The sequence below is a fragment of the Anolis carolinensis genome, unplaced genomic scaffold, assembly GCF_035594765.1.
Source record: "Anolis carolinensis isolate JA03-04 unplaced genomic scaffold, rAnoCar3.1.pri scaffold_15, whole genome shotgun sequence".
NCBI lineage: Eukaryota > Metazoa > Chordata > Lepidosauria > Squamata > Dactyloidae > Anolis > Anolis carolinensis.
The window spans coordinates 12,526,325-12,543,471 of NW_026943826.1; the positions used below are offsets into that span (position 1 = coordinate 12,526,325).

General features: G+C 35.2%; 1 protein-coding gene and 1 long non-coding RNA gene across 3 annotated transcripts in view; one reads left to right on the forward strand and one right to left on the reverse strand.

Moving 5' to 3' along the window:
* LOC134294465 (uncharacterized) overlaps positions 1-687 on the forward strand; it is a 1,612-nt gene extending 925 nt beyond the window's left edge. Inside the window, exon 2 of the long non-coding RNA XR_010001354.1 lies at positions 337-687. This is a non-coding gene — a long non-coding RNA (uncharacterized LOC134294465). The remainder of the gene's footprint in view (positions 1-336) is intronic.
* Positions 688-1,572: 885 nt separating this feature from the next.
* The window catches only part of LOC134294464 (ATP-dependent RNA helicase DDX19B), a 35,109-nt gene continuing 19,534 nt past the window's right edge, over positions 1,573-17,147 (reverse strand). For both annotated transcript variants that reach the window (XM_062965602.1, XM_062965603.1), the window contains 8 exons: positions 14,192-14,284; positions 11,048-11,150; positions 10,821-10,935; positions 8,484-8,661; positions 7,231-7,468; positions 6,976-7,138; positions 5,694-5,885; positions 1,573-2,433 (listed from right to left, as the gene is read on the reverse strand). In XM_062965602.1, the coding sequence (XP_062821672.1) occupies positions 2,372-2,433; positions 5,694-5,885; positions 6,976-7,138; positions 7,231-7,468; positions 8,484-8,661; positions 10,821-10,935; positions 11,048-11,150; positions 14,192-14,284 (1,144 nt within the window). In that variant the 3' untranslated portion in view covers positions 1,573-2,371. The remainder of the gene's footprint in view (positions 2,434-5,693; positions 5,886-6,975; positions 7,139-7,230; positions 7,469-8,483; positions 8,662-10,820; positions 10,936-11,047; positions 11,151-14,191; positions 14,285-17,147) is intronic.

The window sequence follows — 17,147 nt, forward strand, 5'->3', positions numbered from 1 at the left end:
AGATGATTGATATAGATAGATGATAGATTAGCTAGATGATTGATTGATAGATGGATGATAGATTACACAGATGGCTGATTGAGATATTAGGTAGATATAAAATATATAATAGATTAGATAGATGATTGATATAGATAGACAATAGATTAGATGGATGATAGATTACATACCTTTAGAAATAGATAGATAGATAGATAGGTATAGATAGATGATTGATAGATGAATAGATTACATAAATAGATAGAAAGATGATTGATACAGATGATAGATTAGCTAGATAGATGATAGATTAGCTAGATGATTGATTGATAGATGGATGATAGATTACTCAGACAGGTGATTGAGATATTAGATAGATATAAGATAGATAATAGATTACATAGATTGATATAAATATATGATAGATTACATAGATGATAAATAGATGATAGATTAGATAGATGGTTGATATAGATGATTGATTGATTGATGGATGCTAGATCATCATCTATATCAATCATATATCTATCTAATCTATTCTCTATTTATCATCTATATCAATCATCTATCTATGTAAACAGATGATAGATTAGATAGATGATTGATATAGATAGATGATCGATTGGCTAGATGATTGATGGATGGATGGATGGATGATTGATTACACAGATGGGTGATTGAGATATTAGGTAGATATAAAATAGATAATAGATTAGATAGATGATAGATTAGATGGATGATAGATTAGATAGATAGAAAGATAGATAGATAGATGATTGATATAAATGATAGATTAGCTAGATAGATGATTGATATAGATAGATGATAGATTAGATAGATGATTGATTGATAGATGGATGATTGATTACACAGATGGGTGATTGAGATATTAGGTAGATATAAAATAGATAATAGATTAGATAGATGATAGATTAGATGGATGATAGATTACATACCGGTAGATAGATATAGATAGAAAGATAGATAGATAGATGATTGATATAAATGATAGATTAGCTAGATAGATGATTGATATAGATAGATGATAGATTAGATAGATGGATGATAGATTACACAGATGGGTGATTGAGATATTAGATAGGTATAAGATAGATAATAGATTAGATACAGGATTATTGTCTAATATCTCAATCACCCATCTGTGTAATCTAAGATAGATATTAGATTAGATAGATGATTGATAGATGGATGATAGTTTACATAGAGAAGATTGATATAAAGATATGATAGATTAGATAGATGATTGATAGATGGATGATAGTTTACATAGATAAGATTGATATAAAGATATGATAGATTAGATAGATGATTGATATAGATAAATAGATGACAGATTAGATAGATGGTTGATATAGATAATAGATTAGATGATTGATAGATGGATGATAGACATTCCCATTTAAACAACACCTACATCCCAGCAACTCCAACTCCCAAATGTCCAGGTCTATTTCCCCGCAAACTCCGCCCGTGTTTACGTTTGGGCATATGGAGTATTTGTGCCAAGTTTGGTCCATGTCCATCATGGTTTGGGTGGTTAATCCAAAAGAAAGGCAACCGAGACTCTCGTGGTAACAGTCCAATCTTGACGTGGCCTTTATTCCCGTCTCCGAAACAGTCTCTGCCTTCAAAACTCCTCCAAAAAAGCCACCGACGCCGAACGGAGCGCCATCCTAAGAGGCTACACAGCAAACGCCCTAAAAACGTAGGTACTAACTTTCCAAAAAAAGGGGAGTGTGTTTTGGCTCGCGACGGGAGGCATTCGCAGTCCCGTCTTTTTGCAAAAATAAATCCGGAATCGGTGTCTTTGTTGTCGTCGTTCGAGAACAACAACAAAACAATGATTGGAGCCTCATGATCGGAAACAGAACGGGATAAACCTTAAAACTGGGGGATTTTGCCGTTATCGCATCCGCTTCTTCGAGGAAGAGATAAATATCTATTGGTTTGAGAACGGCATCTCCTCCGTCCGTCCATTTTTGGGCTTCTTGGTCACGGGAAAATGTCAAAATATCCGTCCAGAATTAACTGTTCCGAATGTTCCTTCAAAGCGGGGATTACGGATCAAGAGTCAAGTGAAAGTTTGGCCGTCGTTTTGCAAAACTATATCCTTTTCCGCCAGTAAATGCAAGTATGTATATATATATATCTCCGTGGGTTTGGAGCTTTCGATGCCGTCGGAGAAGATACGAAAGATACAGATTGTTATCGTTCTTCTCGGGACCGGAAACGTCAAAATCCAAATCCAGCCTCCCGACGCTTGTGTTGTTGTTTTCGTGTGTCGAATCCCGACGTAATTCCGGTGTTGTGTCTCTTTTGTGGCCTGCGGACGGGCGCCGGATCCGATAAGAAGAGGACGACGACACAGGCCTCAGTTGGCAATCTTCTCGATCTCGTCCAAGTCGTCCGTGTCCAGTTTGTGGATCTTCTTATCTGTGTGGGAAAATAAGAGAAATGTTGTCGTCGGGAGAACTACAACTCCCAAAAGCCTGGGACCTGGAAAGAAGAGACTTACTTATAGTTTGGGAAGTCACTCTTTCGGGAGGAAAGAATATGCCATGTTTGGGATGGCTGTGAACCAACATTGAATAGCCTTGCAGCATCAAAGCCTGGCTGTTTCATACCTAGGGACTCCATTGTCGGCCAACTTGAATCCCATTGAATAGCCTTGCAGCATCAAATCCTGGCTGCTTCATACCTAGGGGACTCCATTCTCGGCCAACTTGAATCCCATTGAATAGCCTTGCAGCATCAAAGCCTGGCTGTTTCATACCTAGGGACTCCATTGTCGGCCAACTTGAATCCCATTGAATAGCCTTGCAGCATCAAAGCCTGGCTGTTTCATACCTAGGGACTCCATTGTCGGCCAACTTGAATCCCATTGAATAGCCTTGCAGCATCAAATCCTGGCTGCTTCATACCTAGGGGACTCCATTCTCGGCCAACTTGAATCCCATTGAATAGCCTTGCAGCATCAAAGCCTGGCTGCTTCATACCTAGGGGACTCCATTGTTGGCCAACTTGAATATCCTTGCAGCATCAAAGCCTGGCTGCTTCATACCTACGGGGAATCCTCTTTAGGCCACCTTCCATGCCACGAAGAAAACCCCACTAAGGACTACGCCACAGCAACGCGTGGCCGGGTACAGCTAATTTATTTATATTATAACTATTAGTATTAAAAGATAATAATAGAGTGTGGTTCACTGGCCCAGAAATAACTAGCAGTTTACAAGTTATTGTGTAATATAATTGTTACTATATAATATTATATAATGTAATACAATATAATACTAATAATATTACAGTATAATGGTATAGTACAATATAGTAATATATAATGCTAATATTGTGCTATGCTAATAATATAATGTATGTACATAAAATTTGTAAGCCGCCCTGAGTCCCCTTCAGCATGAGAATATATAAATGTATAATCCAGCATATCTATCTTGTTTGGTGTGTCATTATTATTATTATTGACACAACGACATGTATGAAATAGCAAACAAGATAGATATGCTGGATTATTATTATCATTACGATGCATGATGCATCTCCTTGAGGAGATAGGGCGGTATATAAATGAAGTATTATTATTATACTATGTCGTTGTGTCAATAATAATAATAATAATAATAATAATACTTCATTTATATACCGCCCTATCTCCTCAAGGAGATGCCAACATGCATCGTAATGATAATAATAATAATAATAATCCAGCATATCTATCTTGTTTGCTGTATCATTATTATTATTATTGACACAACGACATGTATGAAATAGCAAACAAGATAGATATGCTGGATTATTATTATCACTACAATGCATGACGGCATCTCCTTGAGGAGATAGGGCGGTATATAAATGAAGTATTATTATTATTATTATTGACACGACGACATAGTATAATAATAATAATACTTTATTTATATACCGCCCTATCTCCTCAAGAAGATGCCATCATGCATCGTAATGATGATAATAATAATAATAATAATCCAGCATATCTATCTTGCTTGCTGTGTCATACTATGTCGTTGTGTCAATAATAATAATAATAATAATACTTTATTTATATACCACCCACCCTATCTCCTCAAGGAGATGCCATCATGCATCGTAATGATAATAATAATAATAATAATAATACTTTATTTATATACCGCCCTATCTCCTCCAGAAGATGCCATCATGCATCGTAATGATGATAATAATAATAATAATAATCCAGCATATCTATCTTGCTTGCTGTGTCATACTATGTCGTTGTGTCAATAATAATAATAATAATAATAATAATACTTTATTTATATACCGCCCTATCTCCTCAAGGAGATGCCATCATGCATCGTAATGATAATAATAATAATAATAATAATAATAATAATAATAATAATAATAATACTTTATTTATATACCGCCCTATCTCCTCAAGGAGATGCCATCATGCATTGTAATGATATCCAGCATATCTATCTTGTTTGCTATTTCATACATGTCGTTGTGTCAATAATAATAATAATGACAAAGCAAACAAGATAGATATGCTGGATGATTATTATCATCATTACGATGCATGACGGCATCTCCTTGAGGAGATAGGGCGGTATATAAATAATAATAATTATTATTATTATCATCATCATTACGATGCATGATGGCATCTCCTTGAGGAGATAGGGTGGTATATAAATAAAGTATTATTATTATTATTATTAATATACCGCCCTATCTCCTCAAGGAGATGCCAGCCTGCATTGTAATGAACCCATTAACCACTCGTCCACTGCAAGGATAATTTCTGGGCCAGGGAACCACGCTTTATTATAAGGTTTTAATAATAATAATAGTAATAATAATTCATCCGAAAATATATCACCCAGTCCTAGACACTTGGGAAGTGTTTGACTTGTGATTTTGTGATACGAAATCCAGCATGTCTATCTTGTTTGCTGTGTCGTAATAAAATAATAATAATAATAATAATAATAATACATCACACAGTCCTAGACACTTGGGAAGTGTTTGACTTGTGATTTTGTGATACGAAATCCAGCATGTCTATCTTGTTTGCTGTGTCGTAATAAAATAATAATAATAATAATAATACATCACACAGTCCTAGACACTTGGGAAGTGTTTGACTTGTGATTTTGTGATACGAAATCCAGCATGTCTATCTTGTTTGCTGTGTCATAAAATAATAATAATAATAATAATAATACTAATAATAATAATAATAATAATACATCCCACAGTCCTAGACACTTGGGAAGTGTTTGACTTGTGATTTTGTGATACGAAATCCAGCATGTCTATCTTGTTTGCTGTGTCATAAAATAATAATAATAATAATAATAATACTAATAATAATAATAATAATAATAATACATCCCACAGTCCTAGACACTTGGGAAGTGTTTGACTTGTGATTTTGTGATACGAAATCCAGCATGTCTATCTTGTTTGCTGTGTCATAAAATAATAATAATAATAATAATAATAATAATACATCACACAGTCCTAGACACTTGGGAAGTGTTTGACTTGTGATTTTGTGATACGAAATCCAGCATGTCTATCTTGTTTGCTGTGTCATAATAAAATAATAATAATAATAATAATAATAATAATAATAATAATAATAATAATAATAATAGCAACGTGTAAAAGGGCCCTGGCCTTACTGAAATGCTCCTGGATCCTGTTGAGGATGTTCATGCTGTGCTTGCTGTCCACCATGTTGATGGCCAGGCCCCGCTTGCCAAAGCGCCCCGTGCGCCCAATGCGGTGCAGGTACGTCTCGTTGTCCGGGTTCCCGTCCTTGTCCACCGGCAGGTCAAAGTTGATCACCACCGACACCTGCTCCACGTCAATCCCTGCGCGAAGCAGAAAAGGAGTCAGCGGACACACACAGGGACCCCCAGGGGCCATCCGGACCAACCCCCGGGCAGAAAAAGCACAAACCCAAGCCACCCACGGAACACACACCACCACCACGCAATGCCACGAACCCAAAGGACCACCTTTTAAAGCAGATTAAACTACGAATTTAAACCAGGATTAAAGTACTATTCAAACCAGGTTGGATTGAACAATAACTTAAACTAAAATGGACTGAACCGTAACTAAACCAAGATGGACTGAACCATGCACAATGATGCAACCCAATAACAATAATATTATAATAATGTAATAATCTAACATAACATATAATTATCGTATATAATAATAATAATGTAATTATCATATATATTATTATTATTATAATATAATCAGGTTGGATGAAACCACAAGTACTATTTAAACCAGGTTGTATTGAACAATAACTTAAACTAAGATGGACTGAATCATGCACAACAATGCAACCCAATAATAATATTATAATAATGTAATAATATAATTATATATAATAATGTAATTATCATACATCATCATTATTATTATTATAATATAATCAGGTTGGATGAAACCACAAGTACTATTTAAACCAGGTTGTATTGAACAATAACTTAAACTAAGATGGACTGAATCACGCACAATAATGCAACCCAATAATAATATTATAATAATGTAATAATATAATAATATATAATAATGTAATAATAATGTAATTATCATACATCATCATCATAATTATTATTATTATTATTATATAATCAGGTTGGATGAAACCACAAGTACTATTTAAACCAGGTTGGACTGAATCATGCACAATAATGCAACCCAATAATAATAATAATATAATCATATATAATTATATATTATTATTATCATCATCATTATTATTATATAATCAGGTTGGATGAAACCACAATTCAAACCAGGTTGGATTACAACAAGATTTGAACCAGGATGGATTGAGCCACGACTTGAACCAGGTTGCCTTGCCCAATGATTGGGGATTCTGGGAGCGGGAGTCCCAAACACCACGGATGTAAACAAAACAGGCCGTGGTGCTGGGCTCACCCCTGGCGCAGACGTTGGTGGTGACGAGGACCTTCTCCTTTCCCTCCCGGAAGCGCTCGATGACGGCTGCCCGCTGCTCCACCATCATCTCCCCGCTGAGGAGGGCCACCTGGTGCCCTTCCTTGGAGAGCTCCCCGGCCAGCCACCCGGCCGTCTTGCGCGTCTGCAAGAAGAACAAGAAGAAAGAGGACGTCTTCTGGGGAAGGGGAACCAGGGCCGACGGGCGAGGAGACACTGGCACGAGGCTCCACTCACGTGGCAGAAGATCATGGCCTGGGCGATGGTGATGGCCCCGTAGATGTTGCAGAGGGCGTGGAACTTCTCCTCGCGGCTGTGGCAGAGGACGTAGTACTGCTTGATGGTGTCCAGCGTCTCCTCCTCCCGCTTCAGCTTGATGATGTTGGGGTCCGGCACCACCTTCTGCGCAAACTTCCAGACCGAGTCCTCAAAGGTGGCCGAGAAGAGAAGCATCTGGCAGTCCCGGGGGAGCATCCTGGCCCAGGAAAGACACGCTGGCATGTGACGGGCCATTCAAGACCATGACCGATGGACCACAGAGTGAAGGCCAGGACTGAAGGACCACTGAAGGCCGTGAGTGATGGACTATTGAAGAAATGGACCATGAAGGTCCTGAGTGATGGATCACTGAAGTTATGGACCACTAAAAGTCATAGGAGATGGACTATTGAAAGGATGGACCATTGAAGTCATGGACTGTTAAAGGCTATAGTGTCAGATCTCACCAACCATGGTTGTCTTCTCATTGGATTGGACAGCATTGGGTACCAACAACCATGGTCTCCTTCTCATTTGGTTGGACACATTAGATCTCACCAACCATGGTCTCCTTCTCACTGGGTTGGACACCTTAGATCTCACCAAACTATCATAGTCTCCTTCCCATTAAGTTGGACAATGTTAGATCTCACCAACCATGGTCTCCTCCTCATTGAGTTGAACAGCTTTAGATAAAACCAACCATTGAAGGTATGGACCATGAAAGTCCTGAGTGATGGACCACTGAAGTCATGGGCCATTGAAGGTCATGAATGATGGACCACTGATGTTATGGACCATTGAACATCATGAGTGATGGACCACTGAATTTATGGACCACTTAAGGTCATGAGCAATGGACCGCTGAAGGCTATGAGTGATGGACTATCAATGTGTTGGACCATTAAATGTTGTGAGTGAGGGACTACTGAAATCATGGACCATTAAAATTGACTATAGAAGTCATGGACCACTGAAGGCCAAGAGTGATGGACCCTGACAGATGGAGCACTAAAAATAATGAGTGATGGACCATTAAAGGTCGTGAGTGATGCACCATTGAAGGGATGGACCACTGAAGGCCCTCAATGATGGACCACTGAAGTCAGGAGACTCCAGTTAAACATCGGGAAGAACATCCTGAGAGTAAAGAGCTGCCTGGGAGTCCGGTGGAGGCCCCATCTTTGGATGTCCATCTGTCAGGAGGGCTTGGATGGTCTCCCAACTCTTACCTCTGGATGCGGATGCTCTGGTCCTGGTGGCCCTGGGTGGCGATCATGACGTCGGCCTCGTCCAGGACGAAGACCCGGATCTTCTTGGGGTCGATGAACCTCAGCTTGGAGCACCAGTCCAGGACGGTGCCCGGCGTGCCAATGACGATCTGCTCCGCGATCTTCTGCCCGCGCTCCACTGCCCAGAGAGAGAGAGAGAGCATCATGTCTATCTAATCATATTTCCCCAGTAACATGCTATGTTAATAATATAGATATAATATTGTATATTACAATATATTATTATACTGTTGTAGTGTACTATAATATATATTAATATATAATGTAATATAAATGCATTATATTATATAATAATATATTATAATGTATTTATATTATTTATTTCCAGCATTTATACCCAGCCCTTCTCACCCAGGGGGGGACTCAGGGCGGCTTACAACAGTTAATGCCAAGAACATAATAATAAAACAAAAACAGTACATATCATCAATTAAAACTATGTAATACAATACAATAATATATTATGTAATAATACATTATACATACAATATAATCTGTAATAATATAATGTTGGAAAGTAATATAAATACAATATGATCTATAATAATAATGTAATATAATATAATATAATTTATAATAATATATTATTACACTGTTGTAGTGTACTATAATATATATTAATATATTATGTAGTAATGTAATATAAATGCAGTATTATATAATAATATAAATATGTCATGTAATACAAAACAATAATATATTATGTAATGTAATATAAATGCAGTATATTATATAAAAATATATATTATGTCATGTAATACAATACAATACAATAATATATTATAAATACAATGTAATCTATAATAATATAATGTATTATTATCATGTTGGAAGGTAATATAAATACAAAATAATATACAATAATATATTAGTATAATGTAATACAATATACAGTAGAGTCTCACTTATCCAACGTAAACGGGCCAGCAGAACGTTGGATAAGCGAATATGTTGGATAATAAGGAGAGATTAAGGAAAAGCCTATTAAACATCAAATTAGGTTATGATTTTACAAATTAAGCACCAAAACATTATGTTATACAACACATTTGACAGAAAAAGTAGTTCAATCCACAGTAATGCTATGTAGTAATTTCTGTATTTATGAATTTAGCACCAAAATATCACGATATATTGGAAACATTGACTACAAAAATGCGTTGGATAATCCAGAACGTTGGATAAGCGAGTGTTGGATAAGTGAGACTCTACTGTATTATTATAAGGTATTATATATTATAATATATTATTGTAATGTAATACACTATATAATCTATATTATTTAATAATGTAATATAAATGCAATATAATCTATAATAATATAATGTGATGGAATACAATATAATGCTAATAACAATACAATACAATAATATTATATATTATGTGTTACACGTAATATTACGAAGAATATCTCAGTATAGTGGTATAGTACAATATAATAATATAACATATTATATTATTATATTGTACTATACCACTATACTGTGATATTCTTCGTAATGCTAATATAATTTATTGTGTGTATGTATTATTTGTAAGCCTCTCTTGAGTTTTTATAAATAAATAATATTTATTATCTAGATCATGTCTCTCTTCATTCTTCCTATACCTCCCTGTCTATACCGATTGTAAACAAACTCCTGATCTATCTTTATCTCAACCTATCCATCCCTATCTATCTATATACTGTAATATAAATACAATATAATCTACAATAATATCTTATTATAATGTAATGCAATAGAAAATACTCTATAATAATATTATATTATTGTAATATAATGTAATATAATATAATCTGTAATAAAATGTAATATAATACAATACCTATAACAACACAATACAATAATATTAATTCTATATTATATGTTACATGTAATATTACGAATAATATCACAGTATAGTGTTATAGTATAATAATATATTATAATGTAATGTAATAAAATATAATATAATCTATAATGATAAAATATAATGTAATAACAACACAATACAATAATATTAATTCTATATTATATGTTACATGTAATATTACGAATAATATCACAGTATAGTGTTATAGTACAATATAATAATATAGTATGTAATGCGTATTATTTGTAAGCCTCTCTGAGTTTTTATAAATAAATAATATTTATTATCTAGATCATGTCTCTCTTCATTCTTCCTATACCTCCCTGTCTATACCGATTGTTGGACTCCTGATCTATCTTTATCTCAACCTATCCGTCCCTATCTATTTATCTATAAATCCGGACCCAGCCGTGTTGTACTCACGCTTGTTGCCCCGGACAGCATAGGCGAGCTTGAGTTCTGGGTAAAACTTGCCCATCTGTTCGATGACCTTCCCGGTCTGGAGCGCCAGCTCGTACGTTGGGGAGAGGCACAGGCACTGCGGAAGGAAGGAAGGAAGGAAGGAAGGAAGGAAGGCAGGGCCTTAGAGACGAGTGTTTCCATCCACACCCAGCTTCCTACTCCTTGAGGCAAAGGCCTGGGATCCCTACCTGTGGGTGCCTGTGGTCGGGCTCCACGCGGCTGAGCATGGCCAGCACAAAGGCCGCCGTCTTGCCCGTCCCCGACTGGGACTGCGCTATCAGGTTCTGCGGCCTGGAGAGAACACAACACCATCAGAATAAGAATAAGAATAATAATAATGCAAGGAAACCGACGAAACCATGGATCATATCCTCAGCTGCTGTAAGAAAATTGCACAGACGGACTACAAACAGAGGCACAACTATGTGGCCCAAATTATTCATTGGAACTTATGCCTCAAGTCCCACCTCCCAGCAGCAAAGAACTGGTGAGATCACAAACCTGCAAAAGTATTGGAAAATGAGCACGCAAAGATACTGTGGGACTTCCGAATCCAGACTGACAAAGTTCTGGAACACAACACACCAGACATCACAGTTGTGGAAAAGAAAAAGGTTTGGATCATTGATGTCGCCATCCCAGGTGACAGTCGCATAGATGAAAAACAACAGGAAAAACTCAGCCGCTCTCAGGACCTCAAGATTGAACTGCAAAGACTATGGCAGAAACCAGTGCAGGTGGTCCCGGTGGTGATGGGCACACTGGGTGCCGTGCCAAAAGATCTCAGCCGGCATTTGGAAACAATAGACATTGACAAAATCACCATCTGCCAACTGCAAAAGGCCACCCTACTGGGATCTGCACACATCATCCGAAAATACATCACACAGTCCTAGACACTTGGGAAGTGTTCGACTTGTGGTTTTGCGAAACGAAATCCAGCATATCTATCTTGTTTGCTGTGCCATACAACGTTGTTGTGTTGATAATAATAATAATAATACTTTATTTATATACCGCCCTATCTCCTGGATGGGACTCAGGGCGGTTTACAGTCATAAAAGCAACACAAACATTACATAACAACATAATACACATTATTAAACAAAGTAAAATAATACAGTTATAACAATAAATCACACTTACATGGACCATCATCTCCAGGGGCTTCGGCTTAAGACAGTTAAGATCCCATCACATTAGCTGGTTGCTGTCACAACATCATGGGCCCCCAACTCATAATAATAATAATAATAATAATAATAATCCTAGACACTTGGGAATTGTCCGACGTGCGATCCAGTACAACAGCCAGCAGAGTGTCTGCTGTGGACTCATCTTATTGTGTTTCAAATAATAATAATAATAATAATAATAATACATGATAATACATGATAATAATAATAATAGTCCTAGACACTTGGGAAGTATCCGACATGTGAATCAGTACAACAGCCAGTAGAGTGTCTGCTGTGGACTCATCTTGTTGTGTTTCTAATTATTATTATTATTATTATTATTATTATTATTATTATTATTATTATTATTATTATAGTCCTAGACACTTGGGAAGTGTCCGACGTGTGATCCAATTCAACAGCCAGCAGAGTGTCTGCTGTGGACTCTAGTTGTGTTTCTAATAATAATAATAATACATGATAAATGATACATCACACATAATAATAATAATAATAATAATAATAATAATAATAATCCTAGACACTTGGGAAGTGTCCGACGTGCGATCCAGTACAACAGCCAGCAGAGTGTCTGCTGTGGACTCATCTTGTTGTGTTTCAAAAAATAATAATAATAATAATAATAATACATGATAATAATAATAATAATAGTCCTAGACACTTGGGAAGTATCCGACATGTGAATCAGTACAACAGCCAGTAGAGTGTCTGCTGTGGACTCATCTTGTTGTGTTTCAAATAATAATAATAATAATAATAATAATACATGATAATAATAATAATAGTCCTAGACACTTGGGAAGTGTCCAACGTGTGATCCAATACAACAGCCAGCAGAGTGTCTGCTGTGGACTCATCTTGTTGTGTTTCTAATTATTATTATTATTATTATTATTATTATTATTATTATAGTCCTAGACACTTGGGAAGTGTCCGACGTGTGATCCAATTCAACAGCCAGCAGATTGTCTGCTGTGGACTCATCTTGTTGTGTTTCAAATAATAATAATAATTATTATTAATACAAATTATTTTTAAAGAGTTGGGGGCCCATAATGCTGTGACACCAACCAGCTAATGTGATAGTAGTAATATTAATATAATTAAGATTCTATCACATTAGCTGGTTGGTGTCACAGCATTATGGGCCCCCAACTCTTAAAAAAAAATAATTTGCATTAAATTATTATTATTATTATTATTATTATTAAGATACTAACAATAATAATTTAATACAAATTATTTTTAAAGAGTTGGGGACCCATAATGCTATGACACCAACCAGCTAATGTGATAGGATCTTAATTTTATTAACAACAATAACAATAACAACAACAATAATAATGGGTTGCTGTGAGTTTTCTGGGCTGTATGGCCACATTCCAGAAGCATTCTCTCCTGATATTTCACCCACATCCATGGCAGGTATCAATAATAATAATAATAATAATAATAATAATAATAATAATAATAATAATAATAATAATAATAGGGTTGACACTTGGGAAGTGTTCGACTGGTGATTTTGTGATATGAAATCCAGCATATCTATCTTGTTTGCTGTGTCATAATAATAATAATAATAATAATAATAATAATAGGGTTGACACTTGGGAAGTGTTCGACTGGTGATTTTGTGATATGAAATCCAGCATATCTATCTTGTTTGCTGTGTCATAATAATAATAATAATAATAATAATAATAATAATAATAGGGTTGACACTTGGGAAGTGTTCGACTGGTGATTTTGTGATATGAAATCCAGCATATCTATCTTGTTTGCTGTGTCATAATAATAATAATAATAATAATAATAATAATAATAATAATAATAATAATAATAATAATAAATGGATATTATATTTTAAATTGTATTGTAATGCTGTTAATATTAGCCGCTTTGAGTCTCCTCGTGGAGATAGAAAAAGTGGGATATATATAAACCAAGTATATTATTATTATTATTTATTGTAATACTTTGGCTCCCCCCTTGGGCCCAAGCCTTTCTTTTCCTTTCCCATTTCACAAACGACTACGTCAATGAAGCCTATGCTTCAGAAACGTGGCTGGTGACACGTCGGGAAGGCACGGGACGATGTCTTATGCCAAAAAACAGAAACAAAAGACGTACGGCTCGGCCAGCATCATGGGCAAGGCGTTCTCTTGGATCTTGGACGGCCGGTTGAAACCCATGGCGTAGACGCCCTGCAGCAGCTGCGGCTTCCTAGGAGAGAGAAAACGGCATTAATATGTGTCCGGCCAAGAAGAAATCTGGCCGGAGAAGAGCACAATGGTCATTCAGAGGCACTGAAGGGGAAAGAGGCCTCTCCTGCCGGACGGGGGACAACACTGTCAACAATCCCATTGTAAACAGTATTTTCGTGGCTCCAAATGATATTTTTGTGCCCCTCGAAACGGGTATTTTCAGGCCAAAAGAGAGCGAATTACCTCTTTGTAACAATCCTATTTTAAATCATATTCCACTGATTGTGGTCTGAATTCTTCTAGGGTTGTTTGGGGTCACTAAAAGGCCTGGTTTGGGGACAAATTAAGAGGAGACACCGCCCTGGGCCTCTTCCCTTCCTCATATTCTTAAATATAATAATAATAATAATAATAATAATAATAATAATAATAATAATAATAATACATCACAGTCCTAAACACTTGGGAAGTGTTCGACTTGTAGTTTCGTGATTTGAAAGCCAGCATATATATCTCGTTATACTCTTAATAATAATAATAATAATACATCACAGTCCTAAACACTTGGGAAGTGTTCGACTTGTAGTTTCGTGATTTGAAAGCCAGCATATATATCTCGTTATACTCTTAATAATAATAATAATAATACATCACAGTCCTAAACACTTGGGAAGTGTTCGACTTGTAGTTTCGTGATTTGAAAGCCAGCATATATATCTCGTTATACTCTTAATAATAATAATAATAATACATCACAGTCCTAAACACTTGGGAAGTGTTCGACTTGTAGTTTCGTGATTTGAAAGCCAGCATATATATCTCGTTATACTCTTAATAATAATAATAATAATACATCACAGTCCTAAACACTTGGGAAGTGTTCGACTTGTAGTTTCATGATTTGAAAGCCAGCATATATATCTCGTTATACTCTTAATAATAATAATAATAATACATCACAGTCCTAAACACTTGGGAAGTGTTCGACTTGTAGTTTCGTGATTTGAAAGCCAGCATATATATCTCGTTATACTCTTAATAATAATAATAATAATACATCACAGTCCTAAACACTTGGGAAGTGTTCGACTTGTAGTTTCGTGATTTGAAAGCCAGCATATATATCTCGTTATACTCTTAATAATAATAATAATAATACATCACAGTCCTAAACACTTGGGAAGTGTTCGACTTGTAGTTTCGTGATTTGAAAGCCAGCATATATATCTCGTTATACTCTTAATAATAATAATAATAATACATCACAGTCCTAAACACTTGGGAAGTGTTCGACTTGTAGTTTCATGATTTGAAAGCCAGCATATATATCTCGTTATACTCTTAATAATAATAATAATAATACATCACAGTCCTAAACACTTGGGAAGTGTTCGACTTGTAGTTTCGTGATTTGAAAGCCAGCATATATATCTCGTTATACTCTTAATAATAATAATAATAATACATCACAGTCCTAAACACTTGGGAAGTGTTCGACTTGTAGTTTCGTGATTTGAAAGCCAGCATATATATCTCGTTATACTCTTAATAATAATAATAATAATACATCACAGTCCTAAACACTTGGGAAGTGTTCGACTTGTAGTTTCGTGATTTGAAAGCCAGCATATATATCTCGTTATACTCTTAATAATAATAATAATAATACATCACAGTCCTAAACACTTGGGAAGTGTTCGACTTGTAGTTTCATGATTTGAAAGCCAGCATATATATCTCGTTATACTCTTAATAATAATAATAATAATACATCACAGTCCTAAACACTTGGGAAGTGTTCGACTTGTAGTTTCGTGATTTGAAAGCCAGCATATATATCTCGTTATACTCTTAATAATAATAATAATAATACATCACAGTCCTAAACACTTGGGAAGTGTTCGACTTGTAGTTTCGTGATTTGAAAGCCAGCATATATATCTCGTTATACTCTTAATAATAATAATAATAATACATCACAGTCCTAAACACTTGGGAAGTGTTCGACTTGTAGTTTCGTGATTTGAAAGCCAGCATATATATCTCGTTATACTCTTAATAATAATAATAATAATACATCACAGTCCTAAACACTTGGGAAGTGTTCGACTTGTAGTTTCGTGATTTGAAAGCCAGCATATATATCTCGTTATACTCTTAATAATAATAATAATAATACATCAGTCCTAAACACTTGGGAAGTGTTCGACTTGTAGTTTCGTGATTTGAAAGCCAGCATATATATCTCGTTATACTCTTAATAATAATAATAATAATACATCACAGTCCTAAACACTTGGGAAGTGTTCGACTTGTAGTTTCGTGATTTGAAAGCCAGCATATAGATCTCGTTATACTCTGAATAATAATAATAATAATAATAATAATAATAATAATAATAATAATAATACATCACAGTCCTAAACACTTGGGAAGTGTTTGTTGTAATTGTGTGATATGAAATCCAGCATATAGATCTCATTATATTCTGAATAATAATAATAATAATAATAATAATAATAATACATCACAGTCCTAAACACTTGGGAAGTGTTTGTGATTGTGCGATATGAAATCCAGCATATATATCTCGTTATACTCTGAATAATAATAATAATAATAATACATCACAGTCCTAAACACTTGGGAAGTGTTTGTGATTGTGCGATATGAAATCCAGCATATATATCTCGTTATACTCTGAATAATAATAATAATAATAATACATCACAGTCCTAAACACTTGGGAAGTGTTTGTGATTGTGCGATATGAAATCCAGCATATATATCTCGTTATACTCTGAATAATAATAATTAATAATAATAAATCACAGAGTCCTAAATACTTGGGAAGTGTTTATGATTGTGTGATATGAAATCCA